We start from the raw sequence: 25856 nt of genomic DNA on the forward strand, positions 1-25856 counted from the left end.
AATTTTATTTCAGATATTGTGGTTTGTTGGATAAAACTTTTTATGCTTGCATATTGGTATTTCAATGTTACCTTATGTGGAGAACGATAGACAATACATGTTTTAATAAACTTATTGGTACAAGAGCTCTACATTTTTTTGTCTGGAATCAATTATTATGTGGAATTGTAAAAACTTCACACGTGCATGGACGCACGCAAACTACTTGTGATTCTTACGGCTTGAGGTGTCATCATGGTCTAAGGTTGATGAAAACAACTAACGAAAATTGGAGAAATGAGATGGTTAATATGTTCCCAAGTCTTCCTTACACATTTTGAGCCATAGGGTAACATGTCACTACACATTTACGCGAGTACACATGATATGCCCAGCTGGCAGTTGCTCACGGTATTGACGCCACACAGTACCCTGATAAAAACTTGCAGAATGGTTTTCCTGTAATAAGTCTAATAAACATCAAAAACAAAATAAGTACTGGCTACCAACTAAATCACAATACCAAATTTTCACCGGTCAAGATTTGTTGTGTGCATGGATTGATGCCCGTGCAACATGATGAGGTGCTGGAACTCTCTCGTTAACTAGAATTTGTTCTGGAAAGTCCACTCGTATTGATTTGAACTGATAGTGCTGCAGGTGTCAAATGAAGGAATAAGTAAACTAAAAATATAAGTTGTACATTAACAATTAAAGGTCACTTGTCATAGAGGTCATTCAATTATAAACATAACTGACGCATAAAATCAAGGCAACCAGTAAATATCAATCATTTCAAAACCCATGAACTTCTTGATCTGGTTATAACATAATGTTTCATTGTACCACATTAAGGTGTTAATTAATGGAAACAAATCTAAATTACTCTCTGCAATGTCCAAATAACCCCTAAACTATCATATGGATCAATTTACTCCAACCATTTCAGTTCAATAGTTGGTCCAATAACCTCGTAACAAAATTTGTATTTCTCTCTCCAGATACAAATTGAGTCTGAATTTAAAATGCGAGATGATGGCAGGTATCATATGTTATGTTAAAAAATACATTATGACCTACTCATCATTTTCTTTTATATGATTTTGTATCTCTAGTATTTAATTTATTATTAAATATTCCAACGAAATATGGATGAAAATTTTATGATATATTTTTAACATGAACGATGTAACCTCACAAAATCAGCTTTGTAAGCGTAAATTAGACTGACTGAAATAGTTGGGTTAATAAATCGAACCAAATGTTAGTACAATAGGTTATTAGAGATGGCAACGACTGCTATGCAAGCAGTGCTTCTGTGCAAGCGTGCAAGCAAACCATCTGATCCATTAGATCGTGATCCAACCGTAAGTCACGTTTAACACTTAAACACTTCCACCACCAGCTCAATAATCTTTATAAAAAAACCCCTAACAAATCATGGTTGTATCTGTGATTGGATCGTAATCTAATGGATCAGATGGTTTGCTTGCATGCTTGCACAGAAGCACTGCTTGTATAGCAATCGTTGCCATTAGGGATAGGTAAACCAAACGTTAATTCCAAGGATTATGTAGACAATGATTACTTAACAAGATTAGGTTTCACATTTTTATAAGCTTTTTTCAGATGCAATTCTATGCACAGTAAAGAGAAGACCAAATGGACGAGTGCACTTGCTACCTATAATACGTATTTTCGAGGTTCCTATGCTATGGTATCCAGGTTCCCGTCAGGGAAGGGATAGGGTGCCGTGTTTTCCACAGAACAGTCCTTTAATTAATGCTTTTAATGGTGATTGCAGAAACATATACTAACAATTCATCATTGTGTTTGATATGATCTAATGGGACAACTCTTACCATTGCTTTCCTATATTGATCTGTACTAGGTCACGAGATGATTAGAGGTATTAACATACCAACCGTTACCACAAAAGCTTTTGCATTAGAGATTGCAGATGTAAGGGCATTATTTGATAATACAAGTAACATCCATAAATTAAGATTAATGAATTTAGTAATTTATATCCTGTAAACAAGGATGCATGAGTGAGATGGTGCAATGGAAAATGTACGTAAATAATATAATGTGCTATGGCATTAGCGATATGCTACCTGAGGTGATGGTGTGATTGGAGGTAGAATTCATGATACCAAAGGTTTACCTTGTCTTTACATGATGCATCAAGGATTCGGTAGTATGGTTCAAATAATACCACTTGATCACCGTCTTTAATCTGACAGATAAACCTAAATTAGCATGTATTGCATCCAGTACAAAAGATACTAAGATATATTTATCAAAATGTATTTGCTAAGGCATAATCTGCAAACCCACAAAGATTACAACACAACAAATTAGTAGACATATATCTTAGTTATATCTTTAGACCGGATAGAACTTGATCCACATTGCAAATGTTATATTTAACGTTAATAGTGTTTCAGTTATAGATACACCATAGTTTTTAAGGTAGTAAGCTAAGGCAACTGACCCCTTTTTATCTTTTAAGGGGTAAAGCATAAAATGAGGTGGCACCTTAAATATATTTAGAAATAGAAAAAATATTGATATTTGAGAAAGCGTTTAGGCCAAAAACATTATCAAAAACATTAATAAAGAAAAGATAAAGAAAAACAGCCCAGCCAGCCTAAGTCAGCCCAGCTGGCCCATTAGAATTATGTTAAGCCCACTTAGGTGTGTTTGGTTGAGGAGTGGAGAAGAATGGAGTGGCTCCATTCTTTTTTTTTGGATGTTTGGTTTCTAACAAAATCAGTGGAATGGCTCCTATAGTCTCCATATAGAAATTTACTATAGATAGTTGGAATGCTCTCGCTCTACAAAAACGACCAGATGTGAGCGCTCTCTCGGATATGAGCACTCTCCTCCCTCTCCTACCCTCTACAATCATATGACTATCCAACCAAACAGAGAACAGAGCGATTCCGCTCTATTCTACTCTTTAACCAAACAAAAAATTGAGTGGTAGTTCTGTTTGCCAAACGCGGAATAGAATGACTTTATTCTCAAAAACTGGAATGGAGTCATTCCATTCTAGTTGACTCTCCAACCAAACGCACGCTTAATCCCTCTCCCCTAGCCCTCTCCCTCTCTCTCAAGCGCACCAGCGGCTCCCTTTCTCTCTAGCCGCACCAGCCACCTCCCTTTCACTCCCAGCTTCTCCCTCTCTCTCTCTCCATCCGCACCAGCCACCTCCCTTTCTCATCCTGCTTCTCCCTCTCTCTCCAGCCGCTTCTCACTCTCCCTCACCAGCCACCACCACCGCGCCGCCGCAACACCCTTCGCCACGCTGCAGCTCCCACCTGCCTTAGGCTCCAGAGCAAGGCGAGGAGGACGCCTTACGTCCTCGACTCGCCTTACTGCCTAGGCGACGCCTTGAAAACCTTGAGATAGACCAACTCTACTGCTACCATAGACTCAATTTGTGGATGGTAATCATGGTCATAGACCACTCTTGCTCCTCTCCTTCCACCTCATAAAAAATATTTAACATTTAAAAAATGAAACAAATTTAGGAGATGTGAGGACTAGTCTGCTCAGAATGTGGAGGATTTGGTGTCTATAGCTACGTATATTAAGTTTGATTACAAGATGACTGCAGCTGTATTGACCTGAATAGCAAGATGACTACAGATTTATAGATTTTTTTTCTAAAAATGAACTATAGTTAGTCCAATATCTTTATGCTGCTGCTGTCTCAATTTCAGAGATGTGAAGCCAATCTTTATTCCCGCTCTTCAGAAGCCTGCCATTCCTCCTAGAGGTTTTGTCCCAATCATTTAACACTAACAAGTTGCTGATATATTCTTGTCATGTGATGAGAAAAATGCAATAATTCCTCATCTGTTTTTAAACCGTGATAGCAAAAACTGTTGTATGACTAGTGTGTTATAGATGCTTTCTTATGCAAGCATTATCATAGGAAGAAAGGGGGCCACACAGCTAGGAGTTGGGCCCAGGTGCGCAGCTAGAAGATAAGGGTCGGGAGACTTTTTAGCTGTTCAGTTAAAGAGATAGATTAGGTCTCGTCTTAGTAACCAGGTTCCCGGATCGATGGGATCGAGGAACGGGAACGTGGTACACGGTACGCTACTAAAACTAGGTTTTAACACTACGGAGACGAGATTGTTCCCACGTTCTCAGAACGGAACGAAGATAATTGTTATCCTGTTGGGTGGTGCGGCAATCCCAGTCCACAAGGGAATTTGCCTTTAGTTTGTATTAGGTATTGAAGGAATAAAGATCTCCAGGCTAGGAGATTACCTTCGATCGTCCTGGCTGATCATCACAGCTAGGCCGGTGACGATGATTGCCCTTCCCCCTACGCCTTGCGATCTCTCTCCTGTTCCTCTCATCCACTTGTCTCTCCCCTGCGTACTCCTAAGCGAAGAAGTAGACTACATCATAGTGACTATTCAGAGATTGTAACGCCCTAGTCAAAACAGATCAGATCCACTACACATTATGAGTGAACCACAATTCGATCAGCCCACTTAAACTTTCATCCTCTGTTCACGTAAAAAGGTAATTATTACTAAGAGACATGACTCTAGATTCTAGAAGTCTTATATGCTAGTTTAACCCACTCTCTCCAAACATTGTGGGACTAAACCCTGCACAATCTCACATAAACACATCACAAGGTTCATCATAGGCCTAAACCATCTTAATGCCAGTCCAACACATCCGCAACCAGGCAAACTATGAGACGTGACGCCAAGTAGCTAAGGAAACTGCCACCCTCAAATAGTGAATCCTCGATTTGATCGCCTTCTCCCAAGCTGTTGTGCAAGTCGCCACCAAGGCTCGGGCCCACTATATCACTTCTCTTACACATTTGTCCTCACTTCATATAAAAAGTTCAACCTAAAGGTGCTACATTTGGAACAAGGAATATATGCTGACCCTAGACTTACTTACGGGCCCCTTTGGAATACGGGAATTTTTTGTTTCCTATGTTTTTCCTGTGAAAATTAACTGATTCCTGTGAAATTCCTACATTCCAAAGGGGGCCTAAAAGGTGTTACCAAAACCCACCATACATGGACCCCACAAATACAACCATATATAAACTAACTAGACTACTAATGAGCTAGTGTGTTACAACATTTTGTCTTCGTCTCATTTTCATGAAGTCAAAATCATATATGCCTTTCGTTCTAAAAGTTTCACATACACCATTCTCAATAATGGTCAATCAAAAACCAACTAATTCACCAAAAACTCCTGATTTTAGGAACCAAAGTTATATCATTTTTGTCTAACCACTAAACATAATAGCAAAACCAAGACTAAATATAAAATAATGATACTAATAAACAAGGAACATAGTACACATTTTTACTATGTGAACATTCATTGGAGTTTTGAGGCCTTACTGCATCATTATGTAGCCCATACACTGACAGTATAAAATATGACCGTTCCAAGTCACATATTAAATAATACCTGGAAAAGCAACAAAATTTTAATAATGTTACAAAATGGAAGAAACAAAATATATTGATACTTTTGGTAGGCGCGGTGTAAAGGAATAAAATCTACATACATGACACAACCTTACTCATCTACATGATTATATCGTACTTTAGCTTATGAGAACTAGGTCACGAAACAAATAGAAACACGTTTATAGAAAAATATTACACTCTGCATATGTTTTTCCTACTCGACTTTCTAGCCCAATATCGACGCTAAAAGTAAAACCATTCTTAACTACTATTTCACATAGGGGAACATATTAGGTGCACATAGGTCTTTGGTGCACATATTAAATCGTGCACATCGAGCTTAGATCCAACGTCCTCCTCCACAACTACCCATTCATGCATAGAGCAGGATGCAAGTGGAAGGTAATAGTGTAGGGTGGTTTTTACAAAATATACAGAGCACCAAGGAACGTTATATCTAAGATGGATGAGCACGATTTAATATGTGCACCATACGCACCAAAGGCTCATGTGCACCTGATATGTTCCATTCACATAGACTCATTAGTACACTATCTCTACATCTAAAACGCGTGAAATGTCTAGATCTACCAAAGTAGGACCAAAATCCTCGAAAGCAGTTGACGCTAGATTTTGAGCCTCGACGCATTAGTCGGTTGGCAGTGACAGCTTCAGTAAGGAATCTAACAGTGCTCAAGGGAAGAGATCCATCAACACCTGTCCGCTTGAGGCACTAGATCTGATGGAAGCCTAGGAGAGGTACATGCTAAGACCTTACTAGGCAAAAAACACTTGGCCCAAGTGCCATGTGCACAACTGCCAAGTCGTACATGCATTCTAATCCCTTCCAGACTATTTGCCCACCACCTAATCGGATGTTTAGTCATGACAACTAATCAGGCGACTTGATTTCTAGTTCATCTTGCGCAGTGCCTCAAGATCAATTAGCCTGACTAATCGTGATTAGTCTGATGACTTGAAAACATCATGATTAACATAACTCAAAATTAGTTATCATATCTTTGAACTACCTTCATCTTCCTAATAATTAGCACCGGTTTAATGATATTTAATAAAATAAATAAATGCCTAAATGAATAGTAATCAGAATGACCAAAAAAATGCCTAAATGAATTCAGTGGCAGCTTCATTGGGATTTCAATGGCATGCTAAAGAGAGTGTGTCGCCAAACTCAACACCCTTTCTTCATGGAGCTAATGATCATTGGGGCTTGGGCTATCTAGAAGCCACGCACTCATCTTTGAAGCAAAAATGCCCTCACTCTCGTCTTCGAAAAGATCTTTCCTTGCTGAGGCTTTTCTTCAAGCTCATAGAATGAAGTCTTCTAAGAAAGATGCTTTCTGCTCCCTCGTTCAGTCCTTCAGCTAGCCTCTCTTCACTTCTCTCCTGGAATTTTTAAGTTTGTTCTGTGTCTTTTATTATTATTATTATTATTATTATTATTATTATTATTATTATTATTATTATATATATATATATATATATATATATATATATATATATATATATCGACACACACACAAATATATACCACAGCAAGGGTCTTATGAACAGGAGAAAATATATATACACACACAAATATAGACCCTTGCTGTTTTCCCCTCAAAAGATCAGGAGGACCAAAAAAAGCACAGTATGATAAAACAGGCACAGATAGCTCACTAGATAACTTACAGCGGAGCAACATTGTCATGTCTTATGAACAGAATTACTTTTCCCAAAACAGCAACGGCTTTGTTCAAACCCACTGATAGAGTGCTTATGGTGGCTTTCTTGTGCGATGATTTCACTTCAATATAATAAAGGTATGAAGCATGAGAATAGAAAAAAAATGATAAGAAAAATATAGAATTACAGTATATGAAGTGTGTTAGTATGACTATTACATTTGACTCCACTCAAGGATGACACAAATGATGCTAATCTTTTGGATCGTAATTGTCCCTGTGGAAGAATTTTATCATCTGTCAGTGCTTTTCTCATATAAGGAATATAACTTTAAAACCAAAATGTCGTGTTCATTTATTCAATGCATTCTCTCATCAAAATACCTATCCAGCAAATGCAAACTAAAAAGAAAACTGCTTCAGCATGCCTGCCACAAATCACAGGTAAGATGTATCATAGTGACTCAGAAACCGTCCTAGCCAACAGAGAAATGACTATATGATATATACCTGTTACTCACCATTACAAGGTAATGTGGAACTTTTAAGGAAAATACAAAACAAAAAACATTAATGCCATTTTAGCATTTTGCATAAATGTGGTTAGTGTTATGATGTATAGACGTTATGTATTTTCCCTCTACTTGGAGTGCCTCTTTTCACACGTGTAACATTGTATAGGAGCCCCTTTGGGCCTGGGAATACATGGATCGGCCCATCTGCAACATGGTATCAAGCTAGAGGTTCGTACCTCCTACCATCTATCCAAACATGCCGCAGGAGCCCCTTCTGCGTCAGCAACCGGCGCAGCTCCGATTCAGCACACTACGCACCTCCGTTTGCTCACACACCTCCATGTCCGTATTTTTTTTGCTTTTTGACCCTTTTTGCGAAAGATTTTCACAACTACGCCCTTTCTGGTTTGAATTCAAGAAATAGACCCTTACCTCCGTGCCATCATTACTGGCGCCGAGGTTACACCTCGGCGCCAATATAAATGGCGTCGAGATCTAGCTCTGGTATGTCGAACTGGCGCCTACGTGGCAGGAGGCCGGCCCCGTGGTCATTGGCGCCGACCTCCTTTCCCAGAAACGACCGCTCAGCCTCAACATGTCACTACCTGTTGCATGCAGTACACAGTCCTAGTGATCCCTGACTCCAAGCCGGCTGCTGCTGGTGCATGCCGCCGATGGGGCAAACTGGCACGCATGCATCAAAGGTGCTTAGCACATTGGATTATGCAGAGGCGTGCTCTCGGTACCTGGCGACCACCAGAGCTGTGCACCACGGTCCCCGGCTCCATGAAAAATGCAAGTGGGTACTAGGGAGAACTTGTAACCTCGCCGAGAATCCAACAAGCAGAGAGTGACACATCCTACATGCCAATGGGCAATGGCAGGTGACTCAGAGGATCGAGAAAAACTAGGCGGCCATTTCCTTCTCGGTGCATGCTGATGGTGAGAACGCACTGAACCCTGACATGGCTCACCTACCAAGTTGGTACTGCTTAGTCGGCAACCATTTCGTTCCCGGTGCACGCTGTTGCAATACTGCTTGTTTCAGGACAAGAATAGGAGTGCACGGAAAAAATAATAAAAATAATGAAGCAGTGTATGCATGAGGCATGAAACCCCCTGAGCCAGCCAATTTTCGGACGAAATCTCGTGGCGTTGACTGCCCAAATCCCACAAGGAAACACCCACAATAGTAGCTTTTGAGAAGTGTTGTCGTACGTAGTGTGCTTGGACTCTGACTCATGCTCAAATATGAGCGGACACCTTGATCCATGGAGAGGTTGTTTCCGTTTTTTATGAGGACGCGCAAGCAGACTCAATGAGTCTAGCCCCCGAGCCTCCGAAGGAATAGTGAGTTTGTTCGGAGGGTCCCTCATACAGAGCTAGTACTTGGTTTTTGTCTTATTTCATTTTGCAATCTCATTTTTGACCTCGTTTTGTGATGTCGGTCCCAGAGTCTCTTCTTTGTCACGGAGAACCGATCAGGACACTGTTTTGACTTTACATCGTCATCCCTTCCACGTCTCGTTCACTTAGAGACGGAGGGTTTTGGACTGCGCTTCCACTTTGCCTTGACAATACAAAGTGGGAAGTCCGGTGAGTTCAAACGGGTACATTTGAATGGTAGCCCGGTCCCTTTCGGAGGAATCTGATGGATCAACTGGTGATCGACCATCAGAGCTCCCAACTTCCATTCCCATATAGTTCTTGGGGCCATTCAATCGGCCCTGAGGGCACCAGTGTCATTCTATCGAGGAAACAACCATGGGTCGGAAGTCAGGACTCAAAACACAGGTAGGGATGCCCTTTCGCTTTTCTCGAAGTCCGGGTCTAGGCCTCTAGTGCCCATCTGTCCCATCCCTCACTCTAGTGATGCCTCAGGGCGGCTGTCAAAACCCTTATCATTGGGGCCAGTCTTCGAACCATTGGGATGTTATTGGGTCGTAGAGATGTTTATGACCACGAACAGGGGCGGATCCAATAGTGGGGCAAAGTAGGCCATGGCCCCACCTCAATTTCTTATCTCCTTATATATACACGTTGAATATACTGTAAAAACTAGCAAGTATATGAGGCCAAAACTACACTGAACATGCCACTTCCATCGTTCTAGTCTACCGTCCAACTTCACAGTCTGCTAATACAATCTCCAGCAATGTCCTTTATATCCATTCTCTATATTCATCCTTTACGATCCCCTATAAAATATTCCCTCTTGTATAACTAATCTCTCTCCTGCAGCGTCCACTAAATTTCATCCTCTATAAATAAATACCTATATTAGACACATTTTACTTCAATTTTCCATACATATGTATTTGTCATACTCTCAAATGTATCTCAAATGTATTATACATATTTTAGTTTTGCTAAATTTGTTGATTAAAGTGTTAAAATGAATAGAGGAGAGAAACTATATATATGAAGGATCCAACAGTGTGTAAGTAGAGGGACTCTAACTCTCATCAAGAGGATGACACTATGAGTTGGGGCAATTTTCTGTTTATTTCCTCAAACACTACACAATGTCATACCCTTAGAGGGGTTGGGGACACATATTTATAGCCCTAGGGGCTGCACTACCACACCTTCTCACACACACTACACAACAGGATTGTCCTCTAGATGCTAAAGAGACTACAGAGGACAGTCAAAAGCGACTGTTGTCCTCTAGATGCTAAAGCGACTACAGAGGACAGTCAAAAAGCGATTGCTGTCCTCTAGATGCTAAAGAGACTACAGAGGACAGTCAAGCTGTCCTCTAGATGCTAAAGGACTACAGAGGACAGTCAAAAGCAGGCTGTCCTCTAGATGCTCAAGACTCAAGACTTATTCCATCATTCTCCCCCTAAGTCTTGGGCGTCGTCTTGTGAGAAAGTTGGGTCATTCCGGACCTGGAGCAAAGCTCAACAAACTTGATCTTCCCAAGGGGCTTGGTGAGCCGGTCTGCAAGCTGATCCTTGGTGTTGATGTAGCGCGCCTTGATGCTCCCTTCTGCCAAGCAGTCTCGGATGAAGTGGTATCTCAGCCGGATGTGCTTGCTCCGTTCATGAAACACGGGGTTCTTGGCCAATGCCAGAGCGGACTGGCTGTCCACCCTGAGTTCCACCGCTCCAGTGTTTCTCCCGAAGAGATCACCGAGCAGTCGAGCCAGCCAGAGCGCCTGAGTCGAAGCAGTGGACGCCGCTATGTACTCGGCCTCGCAGCTGGACATGGCCACCACCTGCTGCTTGACGGACTGCCAGCTAATGAGGCACTTGCCGAGGAAGAAGAGGATCCCGCTTGTGCTCTTGCTAGTGTCGATGTCGCCGGTGTGGTCGCTGTCGCTGTACCCGACAAGGTGTGCCTTCCCAGGGCACCTCGGGTAGTAGAGACAGTGGTCGAGAGTCCCCGCAACATAGCGGATGATCCTCTTCACAGCCTGCTCATGCTCCGTCGTCGGTCGCTGCAGAAACCGACTAACGTAGCCGACGGAGTATGCCAAGTCAGGTCGTGTGTGGACGAGGTAGCGAAGGCTCCCCACAAGACGCCGGTACTGTGTAGCATCCACCTCCTCCGTCGTGTTGTCGCGACTCAGCTTCAGCCTCTCCTCGTGTTGTCGCGACTCAGCTTCAGCCTCTCCTCCATCGGAGTGAGAGCTGGGTTGCAGTCGGTGAGCCCAGCCAGCTCAACAATGCGCTTGGCGTAGGCGGTCTGGCGAAGTGTGATCCCGGAGTCTCCCTGGTGCACCTCAATCCCCAGGTAGGAGAGATGCCCCAGGTCACTCATTTGGAAGGTGGCCTTCATCTCTTCCTTGAACGCTGCCACCTCTGCATCCTTGGCGCCGGTGATCACCAAGTCGTCGACGTAGACACCCACCAGCAGGGCACTTCCTCCATTGCCCCGCCGATAGATGGTCGCCTCGTGCGGGCTTGGCGTGAAACCCATTCCTTTGAGCGTGGAATCCAGCTTGGCATTCCACGCCCTCGGTGCCTGTCGCAGGCCATAGAGAGCCTTGCGCAGGTGCAACACCTTGCCTTCCTTGCCAGGGATCGCAAAACCTGGCGGCTGGTGTACGTAGACCTCCTCCTTTAAGTCGCCGTTAAGAAACGCCGACTTGACATCCATGTGATGAACATGCCAGCCCTCCAGGGCTGCCAGCGCGAGGAGTCGCACGGATTCCATCCGTGCTACAGGGGCGAAGGCATCGTCGAAGTCGATCCCCTCCTGCTGCAAGAAATCGCGTGCCACCAAGCGAGCCTTATGCTTGACGATGGCGCCGGCTTCATCCCTCTTCAGTTTGAACACCCATTTAAGGGTGATCGCGCGATGACCATGAGGGAGGTCAGCGAGCTCCCAGGTGCGGTTCGTCTCGACCGCGTCCATCTCCGACTGCATCGCGGCACGCCAAGCCGCATGTTTCTCGGCCTCCGCGAAAGACCGAGGCTCACCATCGTCGCATGCAAGATGCAACTCTCCTGCCAGAATGCGAGATGCAGGGCCTGGCACCGACGGGTCGATGAGAAGGCCCTCCACCCTTCGATACCGCAACGGCTCGCCGTCGTAGCACGCGTCGACGCGCTCCTCGTCGCGGGACAGAGGGGTCACGAGCTCCACTGGGTCGTGCTCGACACGAGCTGGTGTCGGAGAGGACGTTCCCGGAGAGGGTACCGTCGGTGCTGGAGTACGTGGTGGCGAAGAGCTCGCTGTAGCCGGAGTCGTGGCTGGAGTGCGTGGTGGTGAAGAGCTCGTTGTAGCAGGAGCTGGAGAGTGTGGCGCTGGAGTCGGTGGAGACTTGGGGGCTGGGGTAGACCTGCTCGGAGAAGAGTTGCCTACTCCCCCAGCTCCCTCAAAGTGGACGTACTCGATGGTGAAGTCGTACGTCGGAGTCGTGTCGTCGTCCACCGCCTTGTCCCACGCCCAACCTCGCCCTTCGTCGAACACTACGTCGCGCGCCGTGCGCACACGCTGTGTTCTTGGGTCAAGGATGCGGTAGGCCTTCGAGCCCTCCGCGTAGCCAATGAACACCCCCGGGGTGCTCCTATCGTCGAGCTTGCCGATGTGGCCAAGCTCCTTGGTGAACGCGAGGCAGCCGAAGACCCGTAGGTGAGAGACCGCCGGCTTGCGCCCATGCCAAGCCTCGTACGGTGTCATCCCGTTGAGAGCCTTGGTGGGCGAGCGGTTGAGGATGTAAACCGCTGTCACCACCGCCTCTCCCCAGAAGACAGCTGGCATTCCTCTCTGCTTGAGGAGAGCCCGAGCCATCCCCACAACCGTCTGGTTGCGCCGCTCGACGACGCCGTTCTTCTGCGGGCTGTACGGCGCGGAGTAGTGGCGCTGAACGCCCTCATCCGCGCAGTACGACGCGAACTCAGCCGCCGTGAATTCGCCGCCGTTGTCGGTGCGCAGCACGCGCAGCTTGCGGTCGCACTCCGCCTCCGCAGCGACCTGCACACGCCTGATGGCGTTCGCAGCCTCTCCCTTGCTGCCAAGGATCATCACCCACATGTAGCGGGAGAGATCGTCGACGAGCAGCAAGAAGTAGCGTTGTCCTCTTGGTGTGGCTGGTGTCACCGGGCCACACAAGTCCCCATGCACGAGCTCGAGCCTCTCCTTGGCTCGGAAGCTCGACTGCTGGGGGAAGGGGAGCCGTCTCTGCTTTGTCAACACACAGACATCGCAGAATTGCTCCACATGGTCAAGACACGGCAGGCCTCGTACCATCTCCTTGGCGCTGAGCCGCTTCAGGGCTTCGAAGTTAAGGTGCCCGAAGCGCTCGTGCCACTGCCATGCCCCGTCGTCTCGACGAGCAGCAAGGCAGCAAGGTTGTGCCACCTTCACATTGAGGATGTAAAGCCGATTTGCACTCCTGCGTACCTTGGCAAGAAGGCGACGAGAGGGATCCCAGATCCTCATGACTCCGTGCTCGACCTCCACGCGCGAACCGTTCTCATCCAACTATCCCAAGCTGATGATAGAGTTTCTCAACGCGGGGATGTAGTAGACTCCGGTGAGCAGCCTGTGCTCACCAGACGTGGCGGTGAAGACGACTGAGCCGGCGCCCTTGATCTCTACACCGGAGGCGTCCCCAAACTTGACGGAGCCTCGGACGCTAGAGTCAAGCTCGGTGAAGAACTCCCGTCGGCCGGTCATGTGATGAGTGGCGCCGGTGTCGAGGCACCATCCTTCGATCATGTCCTTGTTGGAGCCGTCGCCGAGGAAAGCGCGTGCTTTCGACTCATCAAGGTGGAGGAGTGTCGCTGCGGTCGGTGCCGCTGGAGATGCCTCGATGCTTGCATGTGCCAGGAGCAGGGCCTCCTCCTCCGCCTCCGCCTGTGCGACGTTGGCCTGGCCACGTCGTGGCTGTCGACAATCCCTGGCCCAGTGGCCAAGCTTGCCGCAGTTGTGGCAGCCGTCATCTCGTGTCGGCTTCTTGTTGCCGACGGCGCCGCCTTGGGCACCTCCACGTGCACCACCCTCAACATGTCCTCGCGCCCCGGCCTGGGCGCCTCCACGCGCCTTGCGCGGCTTGCCGCGTTTGCGGCCTCGTGTCGAGGAGGACTCCCCCTTCTTCTTATCACCCTGGCAGGCCTCCCACTGCTCCCGAGTGAGATGTAGCTTCCCGCCGATAGTGATAGGCCCAGAGAGAGTCTGTGGTTCGTCGCCGTCAACCACCTTGAGGCGACCAATCGCCTCTTCGATCGTCATCGTGGAGAGGTCTAGCAGAGACTCGATCGAGCGAGCAATCTGTCTGTACTTCTCGGGGATACAACAGAAGAGCTTCTCAACAGCTCTCTCCTCATCGTAGGTGTCGTCGCCGAACTGCACCATCTTCTGCAACAGAGTGTTGAGGCGGAGAGCAAAGTCATCAACATCCTCACCTGGCTTGAAGGCCAGGTTCTCCCACTCCTTGCGAAGTGCCTGCAGTGTGGTCTTGCGGGCACGATCGCTGCCGATGCGGGTCGCAGCGATGGCGTCCCAGGCCTCCTTGGCAGTCCGCTTCTGTGAAAGCGAAAACTGCATCTCGGGCGGGACTGCAGCAATGAGGGCATCCAGCGCCCGCCGATCCTCGTGGTAGTCGACGTCGTCGTAACGAACTGCTTCCCACATGTGGCGAACCTGGAGTCGTACCCTCATCACCGCGGCCCACTCGACGTAGTTGGTCTTGGTGAGGGTAGGCCACCCACCGCCGGGACCGATGTCCCTCACAATGGCCTGGGCCATGCGGCGACCATGGTACCGATCCGGGGAGGGAGAATCGCGCCGCCTTTAGAGGCCGCAATCTCCGTCGACTCGGTCGCCGCCGCCGGGAGCACCGTCGGCGCGTCTACGCCCGTCTGGGCTGCCGCCGCGTGCGCCCCCGCCTGGAGCGCCGTCGGCGCGTCGGCGCCTATCCGGGCTGCCGCCACGCGCGCCCCCATACGGATGCGCGGCTGCCCACTGTGCCGCCTGCTCTCGCGCTGCTTCCCTCGCCAGCCTGAGCTCTTCGTCGGTGTTGTCGTCGACAGAAGCAGAGCTGCCAGCTCTACTGCCGCGCAGAACCTCGAGCTCTGTTGCCGCCGCACGTGCAGCATCCGCCGCCTCCGCTGCTTCTACTTCCGCTCTCGCCGCTGCCAGTTACGCCGCCGCCAACCGTGCTGCCCTCGCCGTTGTCGCTGCAGCCGCTGCTGCTGCTCGCTCGCGTTCTTGTGCCGCGGCGACCTCGGCCTCCTGCTGGCGCCGCGCACTCGAAGTGACCGAGCGTAGGGACATGGTGGGCTAGTGAGGGGTTGCTGCGTGTGGAAGAGGCTGTCTCAGACGAAAGGCTGCTCGTCTGAGCAGGGGAGGAAGGAACAGTTGGAGCTCTTGCTGCCGACTGAGTGTGGGGAGAGACGCGGGAAGGAGATGAGCACGAGATGTTTAGGCTGCAGGATAGTTTGGCTCTGATACCAATTGTAAGTAGAGGGACTCTAACTCTCATCAAGAGGATGACACTGAGTTGGGGCAATTTTCTGTTTATTTCCTCAAACACTACACAATGCCATACCCTTAGAGGGGTTGGGGACACATATTTATAGCCCTAGGGGCTGCACTACCACACCTTCTCACACACACTACACAACAGGATTGTCCTCTAGATGCTAAAGAGACTACAGAGGACAGTCAAAAGCGACTGTTGTCCTCTAGATGCTAAAGCGACTACAGAGGACAGTCAAGCTGTCCTCTAAATGCTAAAGGACTACAGAGGACAGTCAAAAGCAGGTTGTCCTCTAGATGCTCAAGACTCAAGACTTATTCCATCACCGTGTCCCCTAAATTTAGAGGACACTGTTGACGTGTAGAGTACGAGTATCTCTCCTAAAATTTAGGATATAAAACGTCATAGCACATCTGTTGGAGAAAGTCTAAAACAACCTACTCTTAGTGTGTCACCCTACTCAATCGACCATTGTGCAAACAAGAGTTTTAACAATTAAAATATTAGAAGAATACCTAATCTAGATGAAATAGTTTTAAATCTAAAATTAAAAAGACAAATTGATGAGTATGATAAAAATGTTCAAGATGAAGCGAGAAAGGTGTACATTCAAATTCTATCTTTTATCGTACGGTCACTAGTTTCTATATGCAATATTACATGTGCCTTACGGTCTTGTCTAGTTGTTTTGCGATTTTGTTTGGCCCCACGTAAATTTATGTCCTGCGTCCGCCACTGACCACGAATCCCTGCTTGCCTTGTTGGCGTCCGATCTTCTGAGATGATTCTTTATGTGTAGTTTTGCTTCCTGAGAAATAATTGGTTTTGTCGTGGGGCCGGTTTCAAGGCACCTACGATGTTTGTGAAAGGAGGCGTGCGATCCAACCAAAATAGTTTATCAATCCAAAATGTTTTGATGGGGTGCGACTCTTTAGCTTACCAAGGCCACTTGTTTCATCATTACGCGACGCTTTTCCTTTCCATTCCTTCTTTATAACTTGGAATTCCTCCTTTGTTCGCACACTTCCTCCTGTAGTAGCATCCTTCTCGCTTCTCCCTTTCTCTGAGCCCTCGTCTTCCTACAAAAGAGAGTTTCGACCCTTCCATGGAAAACTTCTCGATCAGAAATGGAGTCTTGGTATCGTTTCGATGTTACTGTCGATCGAATCGAGTCTTTGGTGCGGCATGATCATATCCCCGCGAGGACGAAGAAAAGGGAGTGGGTCGCGTCAGGACACGAGGAATCGAGGAGACGTCGCAACCCCCGGTGGGGTATGTCATCTCCATGTCCTTCCATGAGCGTGGTCTGGTCGCAGTTTGCTCCATTACTACGGAGTGGAGCTCCAACATCTAAACCCAAACAGGATCCAGCATATCTCCACCTTCGTTGACCTCCACCACCTGCGCCCGTGGACGCGCCAATTCAGCTCGTCGCCGGCCAAATCACCGACGCCCCCAAATTCGTCGAACCGACCCGAAGCTCCGCAACCTCGTCCCCAAGGCGCTACCGCAGCAGGTAAGCCGCGATTTCTCATCGTCGTTCGCTTACTGTTCCGGCGAGGGAGAGAGGAGCGCGGGTTGAAGACCTCAAAAACCCAAGGGTCTTTCTGCTATGTCAGTAACCCGTAGAAACAGTAGACCAGGGGCTCTTTTGTAAGGCACCAGGGAAAAGAAACCCAGGGACCCGAGCGCAAAGCAGCGTTTCTTTTCAGTTAAATGAAATACCTTTTTAAATCTGCAGTAGGCTTCGAAAATTCATAACTAAATGAATACTGATCCAAAATTCATAAAACTAATTTTGTTAAACTTTGTGTACCGAGATCCTTCAACTAAAAATATGAAAACACCTTTGTACAGCAGCAAATGTTAGGGTTTTGATTTACCCCTTAAACCTTAAAAATAAGAAAACTGGTAGGAAAACATTTAGACCAGGCTTGAGAAAATTCATGAAGGTACCTGACCAGTAGTTACAATGTTTAAAAATGTTAAGCACCCCAGTACCTAAGATTAAGCAAATTTTATGCCCTAGGATTTGTTTTTACCGAAACTTTGAAGAAATAGAAAAGGGCACTAAAAATAGGAACCAGGGAACAATATTATTTTTCCTAGCATGATTAAGTGGTAAAGTTCATGAGAAAAATATATGGAACCCTAGTCCAGTACTAATCTAGAATTTATGATTTTATTTTGGTATTGAGCATTTGAGTAAGATAATGATTAAAAATATTACGACATATGCAATAGAGATAAGGAAAAATTAGTAGACCCTTGACTAGTACAAAAATTAGTAGACCCTTGACCAGTACAAAAATAGTAATCACCCCAGAATATCACAGTAAGTGGGTTAAACAAATAAACCTAGGAAATTGCCAATACTTCAAAAACTTAAAAAGAAAGACTAAAAGTGGGAAACTGTAAGCAACCCTATTTTTCCCTAAGTAATTATGATGTGTACTATAAGGGAAAAATATAACCCCACCCCCTGCCCCATGAGAAAGATTATATATTCTAAGAAATCGTAAAACCCATCCCCTATAAGTAGAAATAACCAACTTAAGGAATGATTGCACTTGCGCAAAGAAGAAACTAGAAAAAATAGGAAATCTGTTGTTTGACATTTTTTCAAATAGAGTGGTAGTAGAAAGCACCCACTAAGCCCCCAAACTTTAGAAAATCATCGTTAATTAACCATTAGGTATCTTTGGCTAAAATCTGGCGTAGGAGTATAATGTTATTACCCATAAACACCAACAAAAATAAGTTATAGGGCAGAAGCCATTTCTACACAAGGGTTGTAGTTTAAAGTGGCCTCTCTGCCCTAGATTTTGTTATTTTTGTACAGAGAAAACCACTCCCATTTTAGGCCTCAATTTTTGAGACAGGCTTGTGTAAGTCAATAAGAACCCACTGTAATTTTTATAGGATTTTTGAAAATTTCTAAAACAGGAGCGTAGTTCAAGCTACCCTATAAAAGACCTTAAAAATTAAAAAGGGGAAGAAATCCTTGAAACCTAGTATGCACTTTAGACATGTAGAAATGAATATAATTATGTTGCATTCATACTCATACATTTGCATTCATTAGATTGCAATCTCGCGGACGGAGTACGTCTTGATCCAAGAGCCAGAGGCACAGCAAGAAGCTCGAGAACCAGCTCCCGAACTCGTCGCCGAAGAATCTCCCGCTGCACCCGCATTTGAAGGCAACCCCGGTTTTATGCATAATCATTATATATATGCTATTTTACTGCACTTAATGTTTGTAGGCTTGTACCGTGCACTTAAGTGTAGGAGTTGCTTGAAACCCTAGCTGCATGAACTCAGAATTCCTTTTTGAGATGGATACTAGTATGATAGGTCAAGTAGCTACTTTGCTAATTAGGGATCTCGGTAGAAGTCGAGTGATTTCTCTAGCACTCGCGCGAGGTCAGGCATAGATTGTATTCATCTTGATAACGGGATCTATGATGGTCCATGGACACGGATCCAGGGGATGCCTTGTCTATGAGACGGTATTGGAATTAAGGATTAATGTGCGGATACCTGAGTCAAGCGTTTGAACGTACTAGACACATGTCGGGAAATATGGTAACCGATAAGCCTAGTACCTGATTGAACCTGCCCGCGGACTTTACTCCTCACTGGACCTGAGACAGAGTCTCCCATGCTAGCTATGATGGGTACAAGTGCCGCCGTTGCACGGTGGCAGCCGGGGACAATTACAGCATTGTACGCCAAGGTCGTGAGCCCTGTTCTATTGCCAGAGAATCGATGGGGACGGTTGATATGTGTGGGGACGGAGTGCCCCTACATGTTGTGTGTTTAGGTTTACCTTGCAAGGTTAAAACTCGATTTGAATCGTCTGCTTCTCGTAGCTAATGAGACTGCTTGACCCCTTGTACTGCATCGAGTAAAAAGTGAAATGAGGATTCTTGAGATAACATGTTGATTGTACAAAATGATTGTTACCATGTATGCTTAGAAAGGAGCAAACCTAGCTTAATTAAATATGCTAGAACTGGAAAAGCTAAAACTGTGTTTAGACTCAGCTTGTGCTTTTGGCAAACCAACCCCCTCAGCCAAACAGCTTCATGGTCTAAAGGTAGAGTAGACTCCTCACACCGGGTAAGTCTAGCTGAGTATTAGTATACTCAGCCTTGCTTGTGGCATTATTTTTACAGGTACACTGCAGGACATGGTTGATGGTGTGACTTGGCCCTCCACCCTGCCACCGGGTTGAACGGTCGAGTGGGATGCCGCCTTGCCCTATTCCTCAGTACCGATGTTATCGATTATCCGTTGCATTATTAAGAACTTGTTATCTTTTATAAAACTCTGATTTATGTAATAACTCAAGTACTTTAAATTTGTGGTTTCATGTTTATTGTATTCTCTCTGAGTCCCACCATCGTGTGAGCTAATGGTACTCAATCCTTAGTAAGTGGCTCTATCGGACAAGATCCGAAGAACTGATGGGTTATTCCGATTTAAGTGTGTTGTTGTCTTTAAGGTGCGACTCGGGCACTTAAGCTGGAATAATCTGGGTGGTTCTGCCACACCCTCGCTGTGCCCCGTGACACCGAGAATCCCTGCGTTGCACCAGTCTCCCTTGCCAGCACTGTCGAAACCACCATCGTCGATGCCTCCTTCGCTCAGTCTGCTCTTCTCGTACTGAGCCAAGGTAGGAGATAATAATACCCCTACGATCTACGTTTAATAGCGTAGTTATCCCTGTGTCGTTTTTTAATTTATAAAATAATTATTTGGAGTGCAAATAATTTTATTATTTTTTTCTTGAACGCGCAGGAGAGCTGCGCATCATTATATTAAGAGAAGAAAAGGGTCCAAAGTGGACCAAAGTACAAAGCCCAAAAGGCAGAACAAACAGACCCACCAACCTCCTGTTGTGCACAGTGCCCCAACCTCCAACAAAAGGAGGCAAACAGCAAACGTGCCAATAGAGTGCAATTCATATGTAGTCGTCAAATTAAGAAATTAAGAAGAATTATAGCATTATGTTTCTATAACAAAGAAAATAAAAGATAATTATTTATAAAGACATATGTATACAAAATTGCAAATTTACTAGCTACCCCTCCTAGTATATCTTTATTTATGTGTAGATCCATGTTATAGTTTATTATAAAATGTACATTTGGAATCCAAATAAATTAGAAATGGTTTTGTTAGTTTCATAATTATGTGATAAGCATTTTAATTAGTGTTTCCAACAGTTCACTTATTTCCATAGTTTAATTTGAATTACGGTTGTTATACAAGAAAATTAAAATGGTCTTTTCAATAGATATCAGGTTTCCATAATATAGCAATGTTCATTATTGATGTAAGTATAGCCTTCTTAAATAGAAATTTAAAAGAATATGTAGACCATATGTTTCTCAATAAAAATAAAAGATAAATATTTGTCTAATTATATTTAGCCTTATATTCAAGTTTTTATGAATGATGATATATTATGTCTCACAATGTTTAAAGGTGCTATAGAGCTTTTTCTAAAATAAGTGTTAAAATGGATAAATTAGTGTTCTTGCTTTTATAAACTAAAACGATAGTTTATATAATGTCGAACATACTTTTCTTATCAATGAAACAGATCATTTGTTCCTAAGTTAAAATGACTTAATTAGTTTTCTAGGCATGATTAATTCGTCCATCAAATTTAGTCCATATTATTTATATATATCACTTAGTTTTTCCTAAGGGATAAAATAAAGTAACTAGTGTTTAAGTTCTTTTTATAACTAAAATGTTACTTCATATATTGACTTTGAATATAGCTTTCTTAATACTAATATAGACCATGTGTTTTCTTAATAAAAAATAAAGATAATTATTTGTTTCATTATCTTTTCACATAAAACATGTTTAGGCTTATATATTAGCTTATCATCAATTAATGTTTAATAATGTGTTTCATAACTCATTAACCATAGATGTATAACACATATCTTTTCTAAAAGGTTAAAAAGGTTTAACAAGGTTATAATGTCTTTTATCTTATGAACTCTTACTCTTAGTCATACCACATATGGCTTTTATAAATTATTAAAAAGGTAAACCTAATATTTGTATATTTATAATTAAGATATTTTCAAGATTAGGTCTTGTTTTATAAACTATTAATCAAAAATGCTCTTGATTTATAATCTTAGTCATACCACATATGGCATGTTATGTTTTTGAAAAGCAAATGCTCTTTTCATTGAGCTTTCTTTTTAACTTGTTTGTTGTCAATTTTTATGTTATTGAGTTGTGTTTGTTTCTTCCTGTTTGTTTGTGTGATGTTTAGAGATTGATCCAGTAGTTGAGAATCAAGATCTATTCCGTGGAACAATCTCAAGTTTTCTTTAAGCAAGGCAAGTGGTCTTCTCCCCCTGCATATTCTGTTTGAACCTATTCAACACATGATAACTAAGTTTACATTCATGATATGCATAATTTGATGGGTTACCTATTCAAATACATCTAACATTTCCAACCTTATTCCTTGATCAAACCTGGGTATTGTACTTTAATAGCTATGGTATTGCTACAACTTTAACTCTATGCGGGTACTCCTGCTGATGATATTAATGTTACAAATGGTAAGTTTACATTATTATTGTTAATTCGATGATTAAACAAAATCATATGATTTAATTGGAACATGAAGTGACCACCCAGAAAAACAGTGCTACCATGAGGGTGGTATGGTACACTCTTGGCTAAATAACTAGAGAAGTCTTATGTTGGGTGCTGGTCTTGGTCGACCGGAATGGGGCATCTGCCATGCTCTTATATTTCCAGCTCAGGTAGATTGGATACGAGCATAGTTCCCATGTTTTACCCTGCAGACTGGAGTATAAGGTTAGGTTACGTCAGATGACTCTATGCAGTGACCATTTCCAACATCTGCATAGTGAGGACTATAGGGAAAAGCCTTGTAGTGAGACCCTAGCCACTCACCTCGGAAGTGAATACGGGACTTACAAACTCGGGCTAGAAGGGAATCTCGGCTCATGGGTAAAGTTGTGCCACCTCTGCAGAGTGTAAAGCTGATATATCAGCCGTGCTCACGGTTACGAGCGGCCTGAACCCTCACATGATAATTGAACTTGAAGATGGAAATAAATCGTGAACGGTTTTGTTTAAGTGGTATACTTAAGTAGTTCGCTCAAGTGGTTGAGCTTCATGATGATGATATTTTGGTTCAAGTGGTTCTAAGCTTTATGTTGATGATATATATGCTGATGAATATTGCATATGCTTAATATAGGCTTGGTATATACTTATACTTAGTAATCAGGTGTTGATAATAAAATGTTGACCAACTAAAATGCTAACCACATTAAAACTTTAGTCTTACCTTGTTAACCTTGCATTTTCACCCCACTTGCTGAGCCCCAACCATAAGTAAGCTCACCCTTGCTTAATTTTGATCAGAAGTTTGCAGATGAAGATTATGATGGTGAACTTGATGGATGCTAGTCTAGTGATTCCTCCGGTCATCTTCCTGTGGAAGGATGCCCATGTTCTGTTGTATTTTGATGAATAAAGGTTAAGACATTAAGTCTGTTCGAAGTGTAATATGTTACTATAATCTTAATTTACGCTTTTATGCATTAGTTTTTGATATATTACACTTGTGACGTCAACATATGTGTGTAAATAGATCCTGGCACACATATGTTATGCATTCGGTTTTGTCTTTAAAACCGGGTGTGACAGCAGGCTATGAAAAGGATCATCTGCTATGTTGCGGGGCCTCGAGATACTACTCGAGGTGTCCTAGGGAGGCATACCTTGTCGAGTACAGCGACAGTGACCATGTCGACGACATCGACACCAGCAAGAGCACGGACGAGATTCTTTTCTTCCTCGGTAAGTGTCTCCTTAGCTAGCAGTCAGTCAAACAGCAAGTGGTGACTATGTCCAGTTGCGAATCCGAGTACAAAGAGACCTCGCCGTTTCGACTCAGGCGCTCTGGCTTGCTTGACTGCTTGGTGATCTCCTCTAAGGAGACACTAGAGCGGTGGAACTCAGGTGGATAGCCAGTCTGCTTTGGCCCTGGCAAAAAATTGTCTTCCATTAACCAAGCAAGCATATCCGGGTAAGGTACCACTTCATCCGAGACTGCTTGGCAGAAGGGAGCATCAAGGCGCTCTACATCAGCACCAAGGATCAGCTTGCGGACATGCTCACCAAGCCCCTTGGGAAGATTAAGTTCATTGAGCTTTGCTCCAGTTCAGGGGTCGTCCTTTTGTGGAGGACATCTTTAGTACAAGCATCTTTAGGACAGCATCTCTAAGACAGCACCTTTAATACAACATGCATCTTAAAGGACAGCACCTTTAGTACAGCATGCATCTTAAAGGACAGCATCTTAGACTAGAGCATCTTAGCATATGCTTGGTTGCCCGGCCAGCTATAAATATGTAAACCCAACCCCTCAAGTTGGCATGACATTGTGTGAGTGTATGAGAAATAAACCAGAAAAATTGTCAGAACTCGTAGTGTCATCATCTCGATGAGAGTAAGAGTTCTGCTACTTACATGACGCTCCACCATGTGCCTTCACGCTCCACCATGTGCCTTCAGTGGTTCTTTTAGCTGATTTCTTTACTAAGGCATAAACCTGGGGCACATCATAGATTCCTACTGTCCAAACTCAATGTTATAGTTATAGATCCACCATGAGTCTGAAGAAGGGTGTTAAGATGTATAGATGTTATATATTTTTCCTCTACTTGGAGGGTTAAAGGGCTGCTTTGCCCATGTGTAACATTGTATATATGACTATGAGCCCTTTGGGCCTAGGAATACATCAGTTGGCCCAATTCTAACAGTTAATTTGACAACCGACAAACCTCATGAACATATTAAGTTTCCATTATCAACAAATATGCACAACCATTCTGTGAATGTGATACAATACAAGACATGTTATGTTCAACTGGGCAGTCTACATAACATAGTTACATACAGGGAGAATTTCTATCTAGTAAAACTTACCTTCATTGCATTATCAAGCTTATCAAGGAGACTGATGATCTTCTGAACTTCTGTATTAGCACCAAGCCCGGGATCTTTTAAAGCTGCAACTTCAAAACCACGAAGGGCCCTTTCATAATTCTCTAAATATTTGTCTGCCTAAGAGGAACATGGTGAAATCACAAGCAAATAATTATTGCACTTAGTAGGTTTGGGTGACTAAGAAAATGTTATTTTTCAAAAAAACTAATAAATAACCGTGTCTATCTTGTTTTCAATTCCAAAATCCTTTTCGCATGTTCAGTGGCAAACAACACTAATTTGACATGCCAACGGGTAGCATGGCCAAAGGTATTTAAAATATCCTAGGTAACAAGGCAACACTAGTTTATTACCCTTTTTAAATAAACTCCATTTTGGTTTGTGATCAATCCTTCCTCTTGATCGCAAAAGCAAGTGATGAACCCATCATGGTGAGGTCAACACCGTGAGCGGATCCTCTGCCGTTACTTGTCGGAACATAGTCGTGGCCGCGTCACTGTGTGCGGGTCCGGCCGGCTCCGGCCCCCCACGGCAGTGGGAGAAAGTTACGGCAAAGGATCTCGTTGCGTCAACCACTCTCCTCACTATCCACTCCGCATGACCACTTGCTCTGTGCTTGCTGTTTGCCCCTTCTCAAGAGAATCTGGCCGGCAGGTAACACTAGTTTATTACACTTTTATTTCAAAATAATATTATGCAATCAAGAGGAGGAATGGATCAATCACTAGCTTCATGCTTGCCCCATCTTATGAAAATTTTGGTTACTGTTGTTGCAAAAGCTCAACCTACAGGTTCTAACACTACAGATTGATGATGATTGTTTCAACGATTGGTGGGAAAGGGTTCTTGATTGACAATCAAACCTAAAGATGACTCAACCCTATTATAATACGTCAGCAGCATTTACGGTGTCAAAAATGGGAACCGAGTTCAAGAAGTGTGCCAAGATCTCGTTGGTGATGCTAGGCATGCTCGTCGTATGAATGGACCAAGGACCGGAAAGCCCAGCATGTGAGAGCCTTTTGGCCATACTAGACCAACTAGCAGAGACATGATCAGTTTTGTTGGAAGCTTTCTTCTACCGGGCAGTACAGCAACAAATCAGCCTATGATTCAATGTTTATTGGTTCTATTAGGTTCTCACCCTGGAAAAGGATTTGGAAATCTTGGGCTCCTCCTAAGTGCAAGTCCTTCAGTTGGTTGGCCATCTATGGTCGTTGCTGGACTGCGG

At 44.4% G+C, this 25856-nt stretch overlaps 1 protein-coding gene across 17 annotated transcripts in view; it reads right to left on the reverse strand.

Moving 5' to 3' along the window:
• Positions 1-235: 235 nt before the first annotated feature.
• LOC100194074 (uncharacterized) overlaps positions 236-25856 on the reverse strand; it is a 59555-nt gene continuing 33934 nt past the window's right edge. Inside the window, exons 8-15 of one of the 17 annotated variants that reach the window (XR_556690.3) lie at positions 24605-24742; positions 7361-7418; positions 7149-7263; positions 5382-5451; positions 4267-4383; positions 2097-2218; positions 514-633; positions 236-438 (exon numbers count right to left, since the gene is read on the reverse strand). Coding sequence is in view for 13 of the 17 variants with exons in the window: in NM_001359383.1 (NP_001346312.1) it covers positions 517-633; positions 2147-2218; positions 4267-4383; positions 5382-5451; positions 7149-7263; positions 7361-7418; positions 24605-24742 (687 nt within the window). In the remaining 4 variants the exon portion in view is untranslated. Of the gene's footprint in view, positions 634-2096; positions 2219-4266; positions 4401-5381; positions 5452-7148; positions 7264-7360; positions 7419-24604; positions 24743-25856 lie in introns of all 17 variants that reach the window. The other 16 variants (XR_004851738.1, XR_004851739.1, NM_001359383.1 and 13 more) reach the window with 16 other exon arrangements.

Source organism: Zea mays, chromosome 8 (assembly GCF_902167145.1).
Source record: "Zea mays cultivar B73 chromosome 8, Zm-B73-REFERENCE-NAM-5.0, whole genome shotgun sequence".
Taxonomy (NCBI): Eukaryota; Viridiplantae; Streptophyta; class Magnoliopsida; order Poales; family Poaceae; genus Zea; species Zea mays.